General features: G+C 44.7%; 1 protein-coding gene across 1 annotated transcript in view; it reads left to right on the top strand.

Moving 5' to 3' along the window:
- The window catches only part of COG7 (component of oligomeric golgi complex 7), a 64,900-nt gene that overhangs the window by 3,475 nt on the left and 38,547 nt on the right, over positions 1-22,878 (top strand). Inside the window, exons 2-6 of the mRNA XM_023189324.2 lie at positions 3,772-3,920; positions 4,616-4,732; positions 7,461-7,629; positions 15,245-15,327; positions 16,295-16,417. Of these exons, the coding sequence (XP_023045092.1) occupies positions 3,772-3,920; positions 4,616-4,732; positions 7,461-7,629; positions 15,245-15,327; positions 16,295-16,417 (641 nt within the window). The remainder of the gene's footprint in view (positions 1-3,771; positions 3,921-4,615; positions 4,733-7,460; positions 7,630-15,244; positions 15,328-16,294; positions 16,418-22,878) is intronic.

Here is a 22,878-nt window from a genome sequence, read left to right as displayed (position 1 = left end):
TCTACTAAATGTACAAAATTAGAGGTGGGTGTGGGGACATACGCTGTAGTCCCAGATACTCAGGAGGCTGAGTCAGGAGAATCGCTTGAACCCAGGAGGCAGAGGTTGCAGTAAGCAGAGATCCCACCACTGCACTCCAGCCTGGGTGACAGAGTGAGACACTGTCTCAAAAATAATAATAATAATAATGGTATGATAGCACATATACGAAGTTTGGTACATGTCAGACACTCTTTTTAGTGCTCTCTATATATTAACCAAGTGATTCTCAAACATGGGTTGCAATGCCCTCCTCGCCTCCCCTTATCCTTGTTCCTGTCCTCAGGAACAGGGAATAGTTGGAAATTGGTGGGAGCTTTTTTTTCTTTTTTCTTTTTGAGATGGAGTTTCACTCTTGTTGCCTCGGCTGGAGTGCAATGGCGTGATCTCGGCTCACTGCAACCTCCGCCTCCCGGGTTTAAGCAATTCTCCTGCCTCAGCCTTCCGAGTAGCTGGGTTTACAGGCATGTGCCACCACGCCTGGCTAATTTTGTATTTTTAGTAGAGACGGGATTTCTCCATGTTGGTCAGACTGGTCTCGAACTCCTGACCTCAGGTGATCCGCCCGCCTCAGCCTCCCAAAGTGCTGGGATTACAGGCATGAGCCATTGCGCCTGGCTTGTAGGAGCTTTTTCAGTTGTCGCAGTAGTGGGGAACGTTGCAGTGACATTCAGATGTAGGACATTCAGTGGGAGGACCCAGGGATGCTTAATGTCCTGCAGTGCTTGGTACAATCCTGCACAATGAAGAATTGTCCTGGCCTAAATGTGGACAGTACCTGCTTTCGAGCATGGTTATCTCATTTAAACCTGACAGTTATCCTTAGAGGTAGGCACGGTTCTTATGCCCACTAGAGACTTGTAGAAACTGAGGTTGAGAGAAGTTAAGTAACTTGCTCAGCATCATGTTCCTAATGAATGGGGAGCCTGGACTGAACCCAGACAGTTGGCTCCAGAGCCCAGGCCCTTAACCATCATATGTCACTACTTCCTTGGTATTAGAGAGAGAGAGTAACATATACACAGGAGTGTGGCTATAAGAAGGCGTAATCCAGGGAAAGGTGAGAAGTTCAAAAAGAGCTGCATGAATAATATCAGTAAACAGTCTGGGTGTGATCTCAGTGCTTTGGGAAGCTGAAGTGGGAGCATTGCTTGAGGCCGGGAGTTCCAGACCAGCCTAGATAACGGAGCAAGACCCTATCTTTACAAAAAATTAAAAAACTAGCCAGCATGGTGGTTCATGCTTGTAGTCCAGCTACTCTGGAGGATTGCTTGAGCCTAGAAGTTCGAAGCTGCAGTGAGCTAGGATTGCACCACTGCACTTCAATTTGGGGGACAGAGTGAGACAAGATAATTAGTAGTGTTATTATTAGAGAATCACACTTTTGTAGGGGAAACGTAACTGAAGATGAGGCAGGTAAAGAGATTGGGATCAGCCTGTGAAAGACCTTTCTGGTGAGCCTTCGAGTTTGGCTTTAATTCTTAGGCAGCAGGTAGCCTTCATAGGTTTAAAGCGTCATTTATTTTTATGCATGAGACAAGGGCCCAAGTCTGCGATTAAGAAAGTTGATTGTAGCTGTTCAAGCACATGTTGAGGACCCCAAATTGGAGGACTGATTTATTCATTTAGTCAGTCAACAAATATTTATTGGGCACAAACTCTTTTCTAGGTTCTAAAAACACACTGTTGAAAAAGACCCAGTGTTGGATTGGAGAGGTCCGCAGGGGCCACGTTATGCAGGGATTTTATTTTTATATTTATTTATTTATTTATTTATTTATTTTTGAGACAGAGTCTCACTCTGTCGCCAGGCTGGAGTGCAGTGGCGCAATTTTGACTCACTGCAACCTCCACTTCCCAGGTTCAAGTGATTCTCCTGCCTCAGCCTCCTGAGTAGCTGGGACTACAGGTGTGCACCACCATGCCCAGCTAATTTTTGTATTTTTAGTAGAGACAAGGTTTCACCATGTTGGCCAGGATGGCCTTGATCTCTTGACCTCATGATCTGCCTGCCTCGGCCTCCCAAACTGCTGGGATTACAGGTGTGAGCCACCACACCTGGCCAGGGATTTTATTTTATTTCTTTATTTTTAAGAAACAGGGTCTTGTTCTGTCACCCAGGTTAGAGTGCTATGTAGGGATTTCAGTGTCACATTAAAGAGTTTGAATTTAAGGCTGGGTGCAGTGGCTCATGCCTGTAATCCCAGCACTTTGGGAGGCTGAGGTGGGTGGATCACCCGAGACCAGGAGTTTGAGACTAGCGTGACCTACGCAGCAAAACCCCATCTCTACTAAAAATAGAAAAATTAGCTGGACATGGTGGTGCATGCCTGTAATCCCAGCTACTTGGGAGGCTGAGGTAGGAGAATCGCTTGAACCTAGGAGGCAGAGGTTGCAGTGAGCTGAGTTTGTGCCACTGCACTCCAGTCTGGGCGACAGAGGTAGACTCTGTCCCCGTAAATAAATAAATAGAGTTTGAATTTAATTTTAAAATAAGGCATTGTAGGAGTTTTAAGCAGCGGAGTAACATGGTTCAGGAGGCTATTGCTGAGGTCCGGAAAAGAAATGATAGTGGCTTCAACTGGGGTGATGGTGGTGAAGATGATGAGTAATGGGTAGATTTAAGATATTTTTAGGCTTGACGTTGTGGCTCACACTTGTAATCCCAGCATTTTGGGAGGCCTAGCCAGGCAGGTCCCTTGAGCCCAAGAGTTTGAGACCAGCCTGGGCGACATGGCGAAACTCTGTCTCTACAAAATATATAAAAATTATTCAGTCCTGGTGGTGTGTGCCTGTAGCTACTCGGGAGACTGAAGTGGGAGGGTCACCTGAGACCAGGAGGCTGAGGTTGCAGCCAGGAGGTTGAGCTGTGATTTCGCCACTGCACTCCAGTCTGGGCAACCGAGTGAGACCCTGTATCAAAAATAATTTTAAAATAGGCCAGGCGTGGTGGCCACACCTGTCTTCCCAGCACTTTGAGAGGCCAAGGCGGGTGGATCACCTGAGGTCAGGAGTTTGTGACCTGGTCAACATGGTGAAACCCAGTCTCTACCCAATCTCTACTAAAAATACAAAAAATTAGCCAGATGTGGTGGCAGGCGCCTGTAATCCCAGCTACTGGGGAGACTGAGGCAGGAGAATCACTTGAACCTTGGAGGCAGAGGTAGCAGTTAGCTGAAATTGCACCACTGCACTCCAGCTTGGGTGACACAGTGAAACTCTATCAAAAAAAAAAAAAAAAAAAAAAAAAAAAAAGACCATGGAAAGCAGGCATTGGGGCCAGACCCATGTGAGGCTTAGTTTTAGCTCTATAAGATCCTGGGCAAGTTACTTTAACCTCTCTGAGTTTTCTTATCAGTAAGAAGTGGCTGCTACTGACAGCCATGGACATTAAGTAATACAGTGTATGCAAAGCCCCTGGGACATGCCTTCTTACAAATGGAGTTATGATTTCACTGGTGGTGGCAAGTTGGTGTTGGGACAGGTTGATTGTTCATTCCTTGTGAAATCAAAGGCCCTTTCCCATCAGTCTGGGGATGTGATCCTGGCAGGGGCCACCTCACTGCCCATCTCATCTCCTGCCCCATATTTTCTACAGGCTCCAAAAACTTTGGTTGGTCATGTGTTTCCTTTCTGTTGTCTGATTTGTTTTCTAGTTTTTACTGCTGACTGGTCCAGCTTTCACCTTTTGTGGCTATCGCTGTTCTTGATTTTTTTTTTTTTTAACTGCAGAAACAAGTCATCAGGCTCTCCAGAACATGCCCAAAGTGCTCCGTGATGTTGAAGCCCTAAAACAGGAGGCATCTTTCCTGAAAGAACAGATGATTCTTGTCAAGGAGGACATTAAAAAATTTGAACAGGATACATCTCAATCCATGCAGGTATTTTGGCTCCTGTCGTAAATGGTGATTCTTGTTTTGGGAAGGTGGTCACTCTCGTAAAGGGTTTAGAACAGCACGGTGTTTTGGGAGGCCAGCCATCACTCAAGATTCTGCCCAGCACTCAAACTATGCTCTTTTTTTTGAGACAGAGTCTTGCTCTGTTGCTGGAGTGCAGGCTGCAGTACAGTGGCATAATCTCGGCTCACGGCAACCTCCACCTCCCAGGTTCAAGTGATTCTCGTGCCTCAGCCTTCTGAGTAGCTGGGATCACAGACTTGCAACACCATGCCTGACTGATTTTTGTATTTTTAGTAGAGACAGGGTTTCACCATGTTGCCGAGGCTGGTCTCGAACTCCTGGTCTCAAGTGATCCTCTCATCTCGGCCTCCCAAAGTGCTGGGATTACAGGCGTGAGCCACTGTGCCCGGCCCCCCGAAATGATGCTTTTGCTTGGGTCTTTCAGCTGATTCATCTCTTCAGCACTGCTGAATAAATTTAGCCAGATGACTGGTGTTTTGGGAGACAGAAGCTCCCTAAAGACAGGAGCAAGCCACCATACTTACATTTGTAATGAGTAATGGGTAGATTTAAGATATTTTTAGGCTTGACGTTGTGGCCTTACATTTCAAGTCCCTGGTGGCAGATGGAGAAAAATGACCTACCCCTTCATTTTTCACCCCTCATGTTTCTTTCAGGTGTTGATAGAAATTGACCAGGTGAAGTCCAGAATGCAACTTGCTGCTGAATCTCTTCAGGAAGCAGATAAGTGGAGCACGTTGAGCGCTGATATTGAAGAGACGTTTAAGACTCAGGTAGGTTTCTTGTTTAGGGGATGTTATGAAAGGTATTTAAGCAAGAACTTGAGGTTTGGAGAAAGCAAAAGAGACAGCATTCATTGAAACCATAAGGAAGAGTTGATAGCCAGTAGCAGCATTCAGAAACCTTCAGACTCAGGGTGGGGAAGATCTGAAGCTGCTCGGTGTGTTTCCAGCCTCTTTAGCTTGCACCCTCTGTGTGACTGAAACCTCTTAGTCACAGAGTAAGTTCAGGAGAAGTCTCGATAAAGATGTACAGGCACCAGGCACAGTAGCTCATGCCTGGAATCCCAGCTCTTTGGGATGCTGAGGTGGGAGGATCACTTGAGGCCAGGAGTTTAAGACCAGCCTGGGCAACACAATGAGACCCCTATCTCTACAAAAAAACTTTTAAAAATTAGCCAAGTGTGGTGCTGCACACTTTTAGTTCCAACTACTCAGGAGGCTGAGGCGGGAGGATCTCTTGAGCCCAGGAGTTGAAGGCTATAGTAAGCTATGATCATACCTCTGTGCTGAGGGACGGAGCAAGACCCTGTCTCAAAAAGAGAAAAACCAGCACAGGCAGAAAAGGTTGGCGGTAAATGAATGAGAGAGTGGAACATGGGGAGTGGGGAGCCTTATATACCATGGGGACTTGGTGGGTTATTGACCCCTTCTGAGGCTGCAAGGTGTGGAAAATAGTAATATTTTCAACCTGGGATATAAGGATGAAGTAAGATGATGTCTTATGAAGAACTCTTACTCAATTGTAAAGCAAAATTAATGATTTATCAGTCAATTTTTTAAAAAAAGTTACAAATGCACATGGGAACACATTTATTAAACAGGAATAAACTGCAAAAATGAGTTTTTTTCCTAACCCTGACCCCCACCTTAATCCTTGAATTTTTCTTTTTTTTTTTTCTTTTGAAATGGAGTCTCATTCTGAAGCTCAGGCTGGAGTACAGTGGCATGATGCCTCCACCTCCCAGGTTAAACTGATTCTCCTGCCTCAGCTTCCTGTGTACTTGGGATTATAGGCACGCACTACCATGCCCAGCTAATTTTTGTATTTTTAGTAGAGACGGAGTTTCACCATGTTGGCCAGGCTGGTCTTGAACTACTGACCTCAGGTGATCTGCCCTCCTCGGCCTCCCAACGTGTGGGGATTCCAGGCGTGAGTCACTATGCCTGGCCAGGGGCCCATTTTTCTTGTACAGACTAGCCCTGTTACCAGCTTTATGCCCATCCTTCTAGATACACACATGCATATTTATGTTCCCTGCCTCTTTTTTCTCACAAAGCTCATTGTGAACACTGCTTTGCACTTTGTTTTTTCACTCAACAATATATCTATTTTTATTTATTTATCTATTATTTGTTTATTTATTTGTTTATTTTTGAGACAGAGTCTTGCTCTGTCACCCAAGCTGGAGTCCAGTGGCATGATCTCGGCTCACTGCAAACCTCTGCCTTCTGAGTTCAAGTGATTCTGTTGCCTCAGCAGCCTCCCAAGTAGTTGGGATTATGGGTGGGTGCCACCACGCCTGGCTAATTTTTATATTTTTAGCAGAGACAGAGTTTCACCATGTTGGCCAGGCTGGTCTCAAACTCCTGACCTCAGGTGATCCTTCAGCCTCGGCCTCCCAAAATGCTGGGATTCCAGGCGTGAGCCACCCCGTCTGGCTGCCTGGCCAATTTCTTTTTTTTTTTTTTGAGACCTGTTGCCGGGGCTGGAGTGCAATGGCTGGATCTCAGCTCACTGCAAGCTCCACCTCCCGGGTTTACGCCATTCTCCTGCCTCAGCCTCCAGAGTAGCTGGGACTACAGGCGCCCGCCACCTCGCCCGGCTAAATTTTTGTATTTTTTAGTAGAGACGGGGTTTCACCGTGTTAGCCAGGATGGTCTCGATCTCCTGACCTCGTGATCCGCCCGTCTCAGCCTCCCAAAGTGCTGGGATTACAGGCTTGAGCCACTGCGCCCGGCCTTGGCCAATTTCTTAAAATGTTTTGTAAAGACAAGGTCTTGCTATATTGGTCAGGCTGGTCTCGAACTCCTGGCCTCATGCAGTCCTGCCTCAGCCTCTGAAAATGCTGGGATTTTTAGGTGTAAGCCATTGTGCGCTGCCTGGATGTGAATGTTTTTAAAACTCTTAGCACATATTGCTGAATAGCCTTCCAGAAAGACAGTATAAATATAAATTTACGATACCAGACAGATGGTCTTTTTTCTTTGTACCCTCACTAACATTTCCTATTATGATTTTTCAAACAGTTTTCCAATCTGTTAGCAGGAAAATGGCACTTTCTTATTTAATTTAATTTGCATTTATTTGAGTACAGTTTTTTTTTTTTTTTTTTTTTTTTCACCGGCTTTTTTTTTTAATTTGGAGTGCAGTGGTGTGATCTTGGCTAACTACAGTCTCCACCTTCCAGGCTCAAGTGATCCTACTGCCTTAACTTCCTGAGTAGCTGGGACTACAGGTGCGCACCACCACACCCACCTAATTTTTACTGTTTGTAGAGACTGGATCTTGCCATGTTAACCAGGCTGGTCTTGAACTCCTGGCTTCAAGGGATTCTCTTGCCTCAATCTCCCAAAGTGCTGGGATTACAGGCATGAGCCACCACCATGCCCAGCCCCATTTTCTTGCTTGATGAGTTGCCTTTTCATGTATTTTATCTATTCCCAATTGAGGCAGTAGGGATCTTTTAAAATAAATATCCTGTATTCTGGTCTTTTCTAGGACATAGCTGTGATTTCTGCCAAGCTGACAGGTATGCAGAACAGCTTAATGATGCTTGTTGATACACCAGACTACTCAGAAAAGTGTGTGCACTTGGAGGCACTGAAGAACAGGCTGGAGGCTCTAGCCAGTCCGCAGATTGTAGCGGCATTCACCTCTCAGGCTGTAGGTGAGTGCTAGCTGCTTCTCATCTCTGTGTATATCTCTCTATAAAGATAAGGCCTTGTAAGTCTTCAGTTTTTAGAATGTCTTAATGGTGATTGAATTATATAGATTAGAAGGAACTCTGTAATTTTTTTTTTTTTGAGATGGAGTCTTGCTCTGCCACTGAGGCTAGAGTGTAGTGGTGGGATCTCGTCTCACTACAACCTCAAGCTCCTGGGTTCAAGCAGTTCTCCTGCCTCAGCCTCCCAGGTAGCTGGGATTACAGGCGTGCATTGCCACGCCCGGGTAATTTTTGTATTTTGAGTAGAAATGGGCTTTCACCATGTTGGCCAGGCTGGTCTCGAGCTCCTGACCTCAGGTGATCCACTCGCCTCAGCCTCCCAAAGGGCTGGGATTAACAGATGTGAGCCACCGCGCCTGGCCAGGAGTGTCTTTCTATTGCCTTTACGTGTAGAAAGCAATAACTGATTTTGGAATTCTTGGGCCACATGCTTTCTCCTTCAGACTTCTTCATTGTCTTCTGCCATCTATATTTATTTTTCTTTTCCCCCAGAATGTCTCACAAAACAGCCAGATATACTTCTGTAAAGACAAAAGGTGACACGCTACTTCTGTGAATTCTGTCTTCTAGTGTGAATGCATTTCCCTGTATATTCTGATAAGTATGAGATTGGCCTACTTCTTCTTCCTATTTTTTTTTTTTTTTGTATGTATGTAACTTGTTTCTTTTCCCTGAATAGTTATAACAGGGACTGACAAACATTTCTTGTAAAGGGCTGGATTATAAATATTAGGATTTGGGGGCCATATGGCCTCTCTCACAGATACCTCTGCAGTTGTGGCACAAAAACCCACTCATAAATGGATGGACTTTGCTGTGTTTTTTTTGTTTTTGTTTTTTTGAGATGAAGTCTTGCTGTGTTCCCCAGGCTGGAGTGCAGTGGCGTGACCTCAGCTCAATGTGGCTTCCGCCTCCCAGGCTCAAGCGATTTTCCTGTCTCAGTCTCCCGAGGAGCTGGGATTACAGACGTGTGCCACCACACCTGGCTAATTTTTATATTTTCAGTAGAGATGGGGTTTCACCATGTCGTCCAGGCTGGTCTTAAACTCCTGACCTCAAGTGATCTGCCTATCTCGGCCTCCCAAAGTGTTGGGATTAGAGGCGCGAGCCACCACGCCTGGCCAAGTAAAACTTCATTTACAAAAACAGATGGCAGTTTGGCCTGCTGGCGCATAGTTTGCGAAATTAAGGCTTATAAGATTCTTTTACCTTGTAGTTTAGTAACTTCTCTAGGTTCTTTTTCAGTTTTGAAAATTTTTAACTTTTCCAGGAACCCAGTGTCACCCATTTTCACCTACCAATTCATATTTTCATTTACAGAAAATCGCCTTCCTTAACATTTTTTTTCTGTTTTATTTGTTCTCTGTTTTATTATATTGATGTTTGAGAACATCAACTATCTGTTCATTAGCTCTCCCTTTTCCCTCTCCGTATATATCATATTTTCTCTGGTTTCGTTTGGATGTTTGCCTGCTCCCTCTCAGTCCCCTCCTGCCTTGTGTTGTTTTTCTAAAGCTTGTTTTTCATTTGGCTGATGGGGTTTTCCGAAGTGTCTGTTCTGGAGCATATATGCAGGGCAACGTGAACCCATGACCCTGATATGCAGTCCTCAAACTTCACCCAAATAAACTCTCTACTTATTTTTAAAAATAAATTATCTGTTCTCTGCCGGGTGTAGTGGCTCACGCCTGTAATCCCAGCACTTTGGGAGGTCAAGGCGGGAGGATCGCCTGAGCCCAGGTATTTGAGAAAAGCCTAGGTAGCATAGCAAGACCCCGTCTCTACAAAAAATAAAATATTAGCCAGGCATGGTGGCGCACGCTTGTAGTCTCAGCTACTCGGCAGTTTGGGGCAGAAGGATTGCTTGAGCCCAGGAGTGACAGAGTGAGACCTTGTCTCAAAAATAAAAGGTTTTGTTATCTTTGTTCTTCTAATTAATTTTTAATTTTTGTTATGTCATGATTTACTTCCTAATTTTTTTCCTTAGCTCTGCCAGCCTCCCTTTTTATCTCATTGTAATACCTTAGATTCTTTTTTTTTTTTTTTTGAGACAGAGTCTCATTCTGTCACCCAGGGTGGAGTACAGTGACATGATATCTGCCTCCAGGGTTCAAGCGATTCTGCTGCCTCACCTCCTGAGTAGCTGGGATTACAGGCATGTGCTACCACACCCAGCTAATTTTTTGTGTTTTTAGTGGAGATGGAGTTTTACCATGTTGGCCAGGCTGGTCTTGAACTCCTGACCTCAGGTGATCTGCCTGCCTTGGCCTCCCGAAGTGCAGATATTACAGGCGTGAGCCACCATGCCCAGCCTACTTTTTTTTTTAATAGATAGGGTCTTGCTATATTGCCCAGGTTGGTCTTGAGCTCCTGGCCTAAAGCGATCCTCACATCTCACCCTCCCGAAGCCTTAGATCCTATTAAAGAAAGGATATGTAATTTATTTGAGAGTGTGAAGCAATTATTGCCTAAAATTTTCTTCTCTTTCTTAGGGAAAATCTTTGGAAGTGTTCTGTTTTTTTAAGAAAAAAATTTTAAAAATTGTGGCAAAATACATGTAACAAAATCTACCATTTTAGTAATTTTTAAGTGTGCATTTTAGTGGCATTAAGTACATTCACATTGCTGTGCAAACATCACCACCTTCCATCTTCAGAACTTTTTTCATCTCTGAACTGAAATTTCGTACCCATTAAATAGTAACTGTCCATTCCTCCTACCCTCACCTGCCAGCAATCATCATTCTACTTCTGTCCCTATGAATCTGACTACTCTACATGTCTCCTATAAATGGATTCACATAGTATTTTTCTTTTTATGGCTTAGCATAACATCTTCAAGGTTCATCCATGGTGTAGCATGTGTTAGAATTTCCTTTCTTCTTAAGGCTGAGTAATATTCCATCTCATATATATACCACATTTTCTCTATCCATCTGTTGATGAACATGTAGGTTATTTCTACCTTTTGGCTCTTATGAAGAATGCTACAATGATCATGGGTGTACAAGTGTCTGTTTGAGTTCCAGCTTTCAATTCCTTTAGGTATCTACTCAGAAGTTCAGAAGTGGAATTGCTGGATCATATGCTTATCTTTTTTTGGAGACACAGTTTAACTCTGTTGCCCACGCTGGAGTGCAGTGGCATGATCTTGGCTCACTGTAATCTCTGCCTCCCAGATTCAAGTGATTCTTGTGCCTCAGCTTCCTGAGTAGCTGGGATTAAAGGTGTGCATCACCACACCCAGCTAATTTTTGTATGTTTTGTAGAGATGGGGTTTCGCCATGTTGGCCAGGCTGGTCTCGAACTCCTGGCCTCAAGTGATCTGCCCATCTTGGCCTTCCAAAGTGCTGGGATTACAGGTGTGAGCCACCACACCTGGCCCATATGGTAATCTGATGTTTAATTTTTTGAGTAACTGTCATACTGTTCTCAATAGTGACTGCACCATTTTACATTATCACCAGCAATGCACAAGAGTTCCAGTTTCTCCACACTTTTCGAACCCTTGTCATTTTTTGTGTTTTTGGATTATAGCCATACTAATGAGTATGAAATGGTATCTTATGGTTTTGATTTTCATTCCTCTAATGATTAATGATATTGAGTGTATTTTCATTTGCTTATTGACTATTTGTATATTTTTGGAAAAATGTCTATTCAAGTCCTTTTCCCATTTTTGTTTTGTTTTGTTGTTTTGTGAGAGAGGGTCTTGCACTGTCCCCCAGGCTGGAATGCAGTGGTGCAATCATGGCTCACTGTAGCCTTGACCTCCTAAGCTCAAGTGATCCTCCTACCTCAGCCTCCCAAGTAGTTGGGACTACAGGTGTACACCGCCATACCCAGCTAATTTTTTGTTTTTTGTAAAGATAGGGTCTTGCTATGCTGCTCAGGCTGGTCTTAAACTCCTGGGCTCAAACAATCCTCCCTCCTCAACCTCTCAAAGTCCTGAGATTATAGGCATAAGCCAGGGTGCCTGGCCCTTTACCCAATTTTATATTGGGTTATTTGTTGTTTTGCTGGTGAGTTGTAGAAATTCTTCATATATTCTGGATATTATTCTTTTATTGAATATATCTTGCAAATATTTTTCCCCATTCCATGGATTGTCTTTTCATTCTCTTATTGGTGAAATCTTTTGATGCCCAAGTTTTTAATTTTTTTTTTGAGATGGAGTCTTGCTCTGTCTCCAGGCTGGAGTGCAGTGGTGTGATCTTGGCTCACTGCAACCTCTGCCTTCCGGGTTCAAGCGATTCTCCTGCCTCAGCTTCCCGAGTAGCTTGGACTACAGGCGCGTGCCACCACGCCCAGCTAATTTTTGTATTGTTAGTAGAGATGGAGTTTCACCATGTTAGCCAGGATGGTCTCAATCTCTTGACCTTGTGATCCGCCTGCTTCAGCCTCCTCAATTGCTGGGATTACAGGCGTGAGCCACAGCACCAGGCCCCAAGTTTTTAATTTTGTTGTAGTCCAATTTATTGAGTGCATAGGGTACTGTGGTGGAGTTTCTTTGTTTCTACTGATTCATGTTTGTGTGTGATAGTGCTTTTGTTCTGGGCTTGGTATTTACTGAAAAACAGTGGAATTTCCTTGGAAGCCCTTCCTTGTTTACCTGGGTTTTGTTGAAAGCGTTCCTTTAGTGAAAAGTTACATTCTCCGCTGTGCTCTTCAGTTACCTAGAGAGAAAGGCCTCAGTACTCATCTCCAACCCTCTAATTCCCTGTCTTCCCCATTTGTTAATTCTTTATTTTGAGTCTTTTCTTCGTTCACAGGATTCTAAGGCTGTAGCTGGGGGGTTGAGAAGTTGCCATCTAGGAGCTTGGTTCCTCATGTTCTCTAGTAAATGTGTTGCTACTACAGAGCTCACTTTTCTGGTTAGGGTTACATCCAGTTATGTGGGGTGGGGGGAGTGGGAGTGGGGATGAAGAGGTGGTGGCTCCATGCATTTAAGGTTTTTTGTTTGTTTCCTTCTGAGTGAGCTGGCTACTGGGAACTGGTGCTGGATTTGAGTGATGCCTGGTGGTTCAGCATCATGGGTTTGCTTTTGTAGATAAGCACTTTTTGACAGTTTTCATGCACAAATTTGAATCAGGCTTGACTCTAGGCAGGACACGGATTCAGAAGGGGAAAATGGAGCTTTTGAGCCCAGTGGGCTGCCTCCTCAGCTGAGCTGCGGTGGAAACAGCCCTCCATCCCAAGCCCGACCCAAGCCCCCTTGGCCCCCAGCCTTTGGCCCTTTGTACTGCGCTGCGCCACCCTTACCACCCGGACTTTTACCAGCTTCCTCGCCCATTGTGGCCCGAAGTGATTGGGTATCTGGTTGGAATTCTCTGAAGTATGTAGTACAGATATTTTCCTGGCTTCAATGCAGATAAAACGATGTTTTTCTTTTAGCGATTAATCTTAATTTTGGCAAGTATCAGGAAGGGTTCCCCCTGCCCCACAGGCAATGTGCTGTTTATAATCAGCCATGTTTCATAGAAGGCTGAGGTGGTTCTTTATCTAACGGTTTTTACTTTTTATTTTTTTTTGAGATGTAGTCTCATTCTGTTGCCCAGGCTGGACAGCAGTGGTGTGATCTCGGCTCACGGCAACCTCTGCCTCCCAGGTTTAAGCGCCTCAGCCTCTGGAGTAGCTGGGATTACAGGTGTGCGCCACCACGCCTGGTTAATTTTTTATGTTTTTAGTAGAGACGGGGTTTCACCGTATTGGCCAGGCTGGTCTCGAGCTCCTGACCCCAAGTGATCTGCCCACTTTGGCCTCCCAAAGTACTGGGATTATAGTTCTGAGCCACCTCGCCCAGCCTATCTAACAGTTTTTAAAGGGAATTCTCTGATAAATTTGTTCATCCCCAACATGTTCCCCTTTTCCATCTCTCTCCTAAAGTGACAATGTGGGTATAGCCAAGTATACGTGCCCAATTCATTTTATATAACCAATGAATTCAGCTGATACACTGAAGCAACTTTTTATAGAATTATTTTAATTAATTTTTTTGCCTCTCACTGGTCAAACCCAATTTATAGAATTTTGTTTTTTGAGCTAGAATCTTGCTCTGTCACCCAGGCTGAAGTGCAGTGACGTGATCTCAGTTCACTGCAGCCTTGTCCTCCCGGGCTTATGTGATACTCCCAGCTTAGCCTTCCGGGGTTTACAGGTGTGCACCACGCCCAGCTAATTTTCTATTTTTTGTAGAGGGGTCCTGTGATGCCTAGGACATTTTTGAACTCCTGGGCTCAAGCAGTCCTCCCACCTCAGCCTCCCAAAATGCTGGGATTATAGGTGTGAGCCACCACACCTGGCCTATGGAATAATTTTAAATGTAGCAGGAAGATTCATTTATTTAAGTGTTCTTATGAAAATAATAAGCATTTTAAAGGCAAATATTTCGTTTTCTAACTCATGGATTCCTGCCCATTAAGTCGAGTTCCACCCGCAGGTCTCCAGCGCTTAGCTGGGTGTCCCACAGCGGTTGCTGTTACATTTCCTTCACAGCAGTTTGATGGGCTTCCCAGAAGTGAAGGGGAACAAAGCAAATATAAGAAGTTTGGGGACCTTGTAGCTCAGGGTTTTTTTTTTTTTTTTTTTTTGTCCTTCCTTTTGATGCAGTTCTAAGGCTGTGGCATGTACGTTTTGGCCAGAAGGGGGCAGACGGGAGCCAGAAGTGGCGCTGCTGTGCACACTAGTCAGAGACTGCACTGAAACCCACCTACCTGTCTGTCCAATGGTGAGCCTGGAGGCAAGTGCTTTGCCCAGTCATTTCCTCTGCCCTTAGGGAAATGTGTAAGAAACTACTTGATATTAAGCCCATAACTTGGGTCTTAGAATCCATTGTTATGTGTGGAATGCTGATAGTTACTAAATTATTTGATTTTATGTTTTTTTGTTTTGTTTTGTTTTGTTTTAGACAGAGTCTTGCTCTGTCGGCCAGGCTGGAGTGCAGTGGCACGATCTTGGCTCACTGCAACCTCCACCTCCCAGGTTCAACCAATTCTCCTGCCTCAGCCTCAAGGAGCTGGGATTACAGGTGTGCACCACCACGCTCAGCTATTTTTTTTTTTCTTTTTTTTTTTTAGTAGAGATGGGGTTTCACCATGTTGGCCAGGCTGGTCTCGAACTCCTGACCTCAGGTGATCTGCCTGTCTTGGCCTCCCAAAGTGCTGGGATTACAGGCATGAGCCACCGCGACCGGCCCAAATTATTTACTTATTCCTCAAACCACCAGATATGTTGACACACAGAAGTTCAGTGTGTTTGCTTTTTTAAAGTTCCCATTGGGTATAATCGAAGTAGGAATTTTCAAAGACATAACTAACCTGTCAATATTATGTTAAAATATGAATTCTGTGAGGAACAGTGGGGAGAATACCTTACAGTATCTGGTTTTCAAGCCATGCTTGTTTTTCAAATTTATGATCCCCATGCATGAGTTAATTCAGTATCTAGTCAGGAACTTGTGAATACTAGCTTCCATATATCCATCTTCATCCTGGTGACTTTTTTCTCATGTCTACACCAGAAAGGCTGGTAACAATACATATACATTGTATATTCTTTAGATCAGTCCAAAGTGTTTGTGAAGGTGTTTACTGAAATTGACCGGATGCCCCAGCTCCTGGCCTACTACTACAAGTGTCACAAGGTAAGAAGCTGTGCACCATGACAGTTGTGCAGTTGTGGAATGCTCATAACTCTGGATCACAGAATCGCAGGTTCATAATTCCGAAGGTAAAGACTCCTTGCCCTCTGGCTGTTTTTCTCTTAGTTAGCCAGTAGGGGGTGCTCTTGGTCTAGCATATGGATTAATTTAGTCGTCAGTTGAAAAAAGAGTTACCCATTTTCATTCTCTTTTCTGTTTACAGCTGGATTCATTATAGACTTGAAACATTGTTTTAATTTATTCTCATTTTTGTCTTTTAAGGGAGATTTATGTCTTAAGCTTTATTACACCCTTAGGAAGCAGTAAGAATTTCTCTTTTTTTCTTTTCTTCATTAGAGATAGGGTTTCACTATTTTGCCCAGCCTGGAGTGTGGTGGCTATTCACAGATGCGATCATGGTGCATTACAGCCTCGAACCCCTGGGCTCAAGTGATCCTCCCGTCTCAGTCTTGTGAGGAGTTGGGACTACAGGCACGTGCCACTCCATCTGGCTTGGAATTTTATGTTTTCTAGGTTTGCTGAAGTTAGATTGCCAAAAAACTTGACAGCTTCCTGAGCTGACCTTAATTCCTTCAAGTCCAGTGCTGTGTGTCTTTTGAGCAGTGATATTAGGACATGAAGCTTAAACATACACGTCTACCCGCTCTTGCCCCGTGGTCTATTCAGAAGAGTGATGGTGTGCCACGTGGTTGCACGTTACATGCTTTTAGGGCAGGATAAATGGAGAGGGGATCCCATCTGCAGGGTGACAGATTAAAGCTGTGAATCAGTGCAGGTAACTGCACATGGTTTTTTTCCCTACCTTTCTTTGAAGTGGATGGACCTCGCTGGGCTGCCCAGTGAGCCCATTAAGCAATCTGTGATTGCTCTGGGTAGCAGGGCAGGGCAGTGTTAGCAGGCAACCTATGTTGACGTACCCAGTAAAGTTCCCTTTGTTATGTCTCTGCAGGTGCAGCTTTTAGCAGCCTGGCAAGAGCTGTGTCAAAGTGACCTACCCCTGGACCGGCAGCTTACCGGACTCTATGACGCCTTGCTTGGGGCTTGGCACACACAAATCCAGTGGGCTACACAGGTAACAGCTCATTTTTTTTCTAGGAAGAGCAGAGCCTATGGTGACAAGGGAATGGGTGACCGCCTCTGGAGTGGCCACCCTCAACTGCAGAGTACTGCTCAAAGAACTTCCCCGTTTGTTGCCGTCATTCAAGGGGTTAAAAAATAACTAGTTAGGCTGGGTGTGGTGGCTCACACTTGTAATCACCACACTTTGGAAGGTCGAAGCGGGCAGATCGTTTGAGCCTAGGAGTTCGAGACCAGCCTGGCCGACACGGTGAAACCCCAACTCTACAAAAAATGCCAAAGTTAGCCAGGTGTGCTGACACAATTACTCAGGAGGCTGAGGCAGGAAGATTGCCTACGTCCAGGAGGTTGAGGCCACAGTGACTATGATTGCACCACTACATTCAGCCTGGACAGCAAAGCAAGCAAGACCCTGTCTCAAAAAAACAAACAGACAAAAAAAAAAAAAAAAAGATAACCAGTTAAATGTTTAAGTTTAAAAATAAAAGATAAGCTTAGAAACCCACGTCAGTGAAATCTTTAGGTCTCCACTGAAACTCTTCTTACCACTCTTTTCTATAACTTAAATAGGACCTAATGTGACATATTCACCTGTTGTCCAGCAAGGGAGCCTGTGGAATTCCTAAAGGCTGTTTTCCTCCCATCTAAAAGCAGGAGGCCCCTGGTCAGGTGGTGTTCGAGTGAACAGGAATGTTTTTATCTTTACTTCAGGTAAAATTCTCCTACCTGAAGTGAGTCTCCCTTGTTCTTATGATACACCGAGAATTGGAGGAAGAGATAATTTTAAAGGTACCCCTTGACTAAGAGTGAGGAGAGACAGAGGAACTTTGTTTCAGGTGGCAACTTTCCATCATTTACTTTCCTGAAGTTTCTAGGCATTTCTAGCCATAAAGGGTTTAAACCATTGTTCTCTTGCCTTGAGACAGGAGGCACAGTAGAATCTCTTCTAAGCAGGGGAAGGGCCTGTCTTACTTTGCAGTAATGACTGACTGGGCCTGTTTCTTGTGTGGCTTATTTTATTTGTTTATTTTTTTCTTATTTCTTTTTTTTTTTCCCCAAACCCTTGTGCTGAGGACTGATTTTCAGTAGCACTCAGAGAGCTATTGAAATAGATTGCAGTGAGGGAGCTGCTCTGCCATGTACGAAACCCCAACCTAGAAGCAGGTCATCTACGACTGGTTTAGTGCCAGGTTCCCCATATTTTATTTTTTACAATAGTTGTGAATCACTCTTCAGATGTTCGTCAGTCATTTGCTGGAATGAACTTGACTGTGGTTGGAGAGAATTCCTTATACAAGGGTCATGTCATTCAAGTTGTTGGTTAAAGTGCTTTTTTCCATCCTTCTTTTTCCTTGAACTAACCTAATTCATTCTTAGGATTTTGTTTTGTTTTGTTTGAGACAGGGTCTTGCTCTGTCATGCAGGCTAGAGTGCAGTGGCATGATCATGGCTCACCGTAGCCTCAGCCTCCTGAGCTCAAGCCATCCTCCTGCCTTAGCCTGCAAGTATCTAGGAATACAGGTTTGTGCCACCATGCCTGGCTAATTAAAAAAAAATTTTTTTTTTGTAGAGATAAGGATCTCAGTGTGTTGCCCAGGCTGGTCTCCAAATCCTGGCCTCAAGTGATCCTCCCACTTTGGCCTCCAAAAGTGCTGGGATTACAGGCGTGAGCTACCACGCCTGGCTCTATTTTATTTTTCTTAAGAAGAATATTTCTTTTTTTTTTTTTCTTCAGACAGAGTCTTGCTCTGTCACCCAGGCTGGAGTGCAGGGACACAATCTCTGCTCACTGCAACCTCCGCCTCCCGGGTTCAAGCGATTCTCCTGCCTCAGCCTCCTGAGTAGCTGGGATTACAGGCGCCCACCACCATGTCCAGCGAATTTTCATATTTTTAATAGAGAAGGGGTTTCACCATGTTGGCCGGGCTGGTCTCAAACTCCTGACCTCAAATGATCTGCCCACCTCGGCCTCCCAAAGTGCTGGGATTACAGGCATCAGCCACTGTGCCTGGCCAAGAAAAAAATTATTCATGTGTTCTTGCTGCTGCTACTACTTCTTGTATCACAAGGATAAAAACAGCTCATGTTCATACATACAGAAGCCTTTCTTCATCTAAGAAAAAGAACTTAGACTTCTCAGACTTATCTTGGGGCCTCATCCTAGATTTTGGGAGACATGAGTTTCTGCTGATTTATTCTGTTGGCCCGTCACCCGTTTTCTTTTCAGGATGTAAGTATAATAGCTGGGCTGTCACCTCCTGAAGGTCAGTGTAGCACACAGGAGCCAGGGCACATGTGTCTCCTTCAGATTTTTCCCCCTAGCATTTTCATATGAAAAATTTCCAATATATAAAAATGTTGAAGGAATTGTCCAGTGAATACCCGTGTAGCCACCTCCTAGGTTGTGCAGTGAGCATTTTGCTCTATTTGCTTTATTGCACATCTGCCCCCTATCCCTGTCTCTGTCTGTTCATTAATCCATCTTATTTTTTACAATTATCTTTATTTGTATTCTTTTTTATATAAAAATATTAAATTAAACAGAGATGCGGTCTCACTATGTTGCCCAGGCTGGTGTCAAACTCCTGGGCTCAAGTGATCCTCCTACATCAGCCCCCTCAAAGTGCTAGGATTACAGACATGAGCAAAGTGCCCAGTCAATCATCTTATTTTTTTAACTCATTTCAAAATAAGTTACAAGGCTGGGCGTGGTGTCTCACACCCGTAATCCCAGCACTTTGGGAGGTGGAGACAGGAAAATCACCTGAGGTCAGGAGTTCGAGACCAGCCTGGCCAACATGACGAAACCCCATCTCTACTAAAAATACAAAATTAGCCAGCTGTGGTGGCAGGCGCCTATAATCCCAGCTACTCGGGAGGCTGAGGCAGGAGAATCACTTGAACCTGGGAGGTGGAGGTTGCAGTGAGCTGAGATTATGCCACTGCACTCTAACCTAGGCAATAGAGCGAGACTCTGTCTCAAAAAAAAAAAAAAAAAACAGTAAGTTGCAAACTTCATTCACTTAAGACCATACATACTATTAACTAAAGGTCAATGTTTACTTATATTTTTTGAGGTAAAATTTGAAATACAATCTTTTTTTTTTTTTTTGAAACAGGGTCTTGCCCTATTATCCCCACTGGAGTATGGTGGCATGATCATGGCTCACTGCAGCCTTGACCTCCCTGGGCTGAGGTGATCCTCTCCTCTCAGCCTCCTGAGTACTGGGACTATAGGCGTGCACCACCACACCCAGCTAATTTTTGTGTTTTTTGTGGAGACAGGGTTTTGCCTTGTTGCCCAAGCTGGTCTCGAACTCCTGGGCTCAAGCGATCCTCCCATTGTTGGGCCGCAGGCCTCCCAAAGTACTGGGATTACAGGCGTGAACCACTGTACCTGGCCACAGTGATCTTAAATATGCCATCCCATTCATTTGACAACTACAAATACCTGGGTAGCCTAATCCCCTTTGAGGATCCAGAACATCCATATCACCATCGCCCTTGAAAGTTCCCTCATGCTCCTTCCCAGTTGGTCTGTGCCCCAACACCCTTAAGGCAACCACTGCCCTGATTTTTTCCATCATAAGTTAGTTCAACGTGTTCTAGAATTTCACCTAGATGGAATCAGACAGCTTCTCTCACTCAACATGTTTTTGAGATTTGCTCATGTTGTGTGTATCACTAGTTTGTTCCTTTCTGTTGCTGAATACTGTTACATGGTGTGTATATACCTGTTTGTTTACACTTTTTAAAAAATTTTTTGAGATGGAGTTTCGCTCTCGTCACCCAGGCTAGAATGCAGTAGCACGATCTCATCTTACTGCAACCTCTACCTCCCTGGTTCAAGTGATTGTCCTGCCTCAGCCCTGTGAGTAGCTGCGATTACAGGCACACACCACCATGCCCAGCTAATTTTTGTATTTTTAGTAGAGATGGGGTTTCTTTATTTATTTTTTTTTTTGAGATGGAGTCTTGCTCTGTCACCCAACCTGGAGTGCAGTGGCGCGATCTTGGCTCACTGCAAGCTCCGCCTCCCGGGTTTACGCCATTCTCCTGCCTCAGCCTCCTGAGTAGTTGGGACTACAGGCACCCGCCACCTCACCCGGCTAGTTTTTCATATTTTTTAGTAGAGACGGGGTTTCACCATGTTAGCCAGGATGATTTCAATCTCCTGACCTCGTGATCCACCCATCTCGGCCTCCCAAAGTGCTGGGATTACAGGCATGAGCCACCGCGCCCAGCCAAGATGGGGTTTCTTCATGTTGGCCAGGCTGGTCTCAAACTCCTGACCTCAGGTGATCCACCTGCCTCGACCTCCCAAAGGTGGTGGGATTACAAGCCTGAGCCACTGCACCCAACCTGTTGATACTTCTTATTGGTAGATACTTGGTATGTTTCCAGTGTTGGGCAATTATGAATAAAGGTACTTTGAATATTGTTCTGTAGGTTTTTTTGTAGACATGTATTCCCATCTCTTGGGTAAATACCTAGGAATGGAATTGCAGGGTCAAATCATAGGTGTATGTTTTGGTTTATAAGAAATTGTCCAGCCAGGCATGGTGGCTCACAACTGTAATCTCAGCACTTTGGGAGGCCAAGGCAGGAGGATTGCTTGAGCCCAGAAGTTTGAGACCCACCTGGGCAACATGGCAAAATCTTGTCTCTACAGAAAGTACAAAAATTAGCTGGGCGTGGTGGCACATGCCTGTAGTCTCAGCAACTCAGGAGGCTGAGGTGGGAGGATCACCTGAGCCTGGGAAGTTGAGGCTTCAGTGAGCCATGATTGCTCTACTGCACTCCAGTCTGGGCAACAGAGTGAGACTCTGTCTCAAAACAAAGAAAGATGGCTGGGCATGGTGGCTCGTGCCTGTAATCCCAGCACTTTGGGAGGCAGAGTTGGGTGGATCACCTGAGGTCAGGAGTTTGAGAACGGCCTGGCCAACATGGTAAAAACCCGTCTCTACCAAAAATACCAAAAGTTAGCTGGCTGTGGTGGCACACGCCTATAATCCCAGCTACTCGGGAGGCTGAGGCAGGAGAATCGCTTGAACCTGGGAGGTGGAAGTTGCAGTGAGCCGAGATCACACCACTGCACTCCAGCCTGGGCGACAGAGTGAGACTCCGTCTCAAAAAAAAAAAATAAATAAGTAAATAAAAGGAAAGAAACAACCACTTTGCTCAAAGCGGTTGTACTTTTTCCACTCCTACACAGTGTGTGAGAGTTCTGGTTGTTCCACATCCTTGCCAAAATTAGGTGTTGACATTCTCTTTATTTTTAGCCATACTGGTGGGTGTGTAGTAGTATCCCATCATGGTTTTTATTTGCATTTTCATGATGACTAAGGATGTTGAGGAACTTTTCACGATCTCATTGGCCATTTGTGCATCTTCCTTTGCTAAATGTCTATTCAAGTCTTTTGTCCTTTAAAAAAAAAAAAAAGGTGATTTGCCTTTTTATAATTGCGTTGTAGCAGTTTTTCGTTTTTTGTTTTTTTTGAGATGGAGTCTCGCTCTGTTGCCCAGATTGGAGTGTAATGGCATGATCTTGGCTCACTGCAACCTCCGCCTCCTGGGTTCAAGCAGTTCTCCTGCCTCAGCCTCCTGAGTAGCTGGGATTACAGGCGTGTGCTACCACATCCGGCTAATTTTTTTTTTTTTTTTTTTTGTATTTTTAGTAGATATGGAGTTTCACTATGTTGTTCAGGCTGGAGTACAGTGGCACGATCTGGGCCCACTGCAAACTCCTCCTCCCCAGTTCAAGTGATTCTCATGCTGCAGCCTCCGGAGTAGCTGGGACTGCAGGCGCATGCCACCATGTCTGGCTAATTTTTGTATTTTTTAGTAGAGACGGGGTTTCACCATGTTGCGCGGGCTGGTTTTGAACCCCTGGCCTCAAGTGCTCCGCCCACGTCAGCCTCCCAAAGTGGTAGGATTACAGGTGTGAGCCACTGTGCCAGGCCTTGAATTTTTAAAATAACATTTAAAAATAATGAATTTGGTGGCGGTCTAGAGGGTGAACTGATGAGACAGGTAAGAACCTTTGGTAGAGGATGGTGATGGAAATGCTGAAATTCAAGAAGAATGAGCAGTTGTTAGGACCTGGTAACAGATGAATGGACCACAAGAACGGAGAGTCAGAGGGCGGTTTTCATCCTGGTTGAATGGAGATGTTACTGACGGGAACAGAGAAGTTGAAGGAAACAGGTCTGGGGAGGTCAGTGGCAAAAGAATGAATTCCAATTTTGACTGCTTTTAAATTCCAAGTGAGAGTGATGCATCCTAATGGTGACATCCAGTAGGTGGTTGGAAGGAGCACAAATTGGAGAGTCCTCAGCAGTTTAGCTGTTTTTTTTTTTTTTTTTTTTCTTTTGAGACAGAGTTTCACTCTGTCACCCAGGCTGGAGTGCAGTGGCGCTCACTGAGTCTCGGCTCACTGCAACCTCCACCTCCTGG

The sequence above is a fragment of the Piliocolobus tephrosceles genome, chromosome 17 (assembly GCF_002776525.5).
Source record: "Piliocolobus tephrosceles isolate RC106 chromosome 17, ASM277652v3, whole genome shotgun sequence".
Taxonomy (NCBI): domain Eukaryota; kingdom Metazoa; phylum Chordata; class Mammalia; order Primates; family Cercopithecidae; genus Piliocolobus; species Piliocolobus tephrosceles.
Note: the sequence above shows the minus strand (reverse complement) of the source record. Positions and strands in the feature narration are given on the sequence as shown.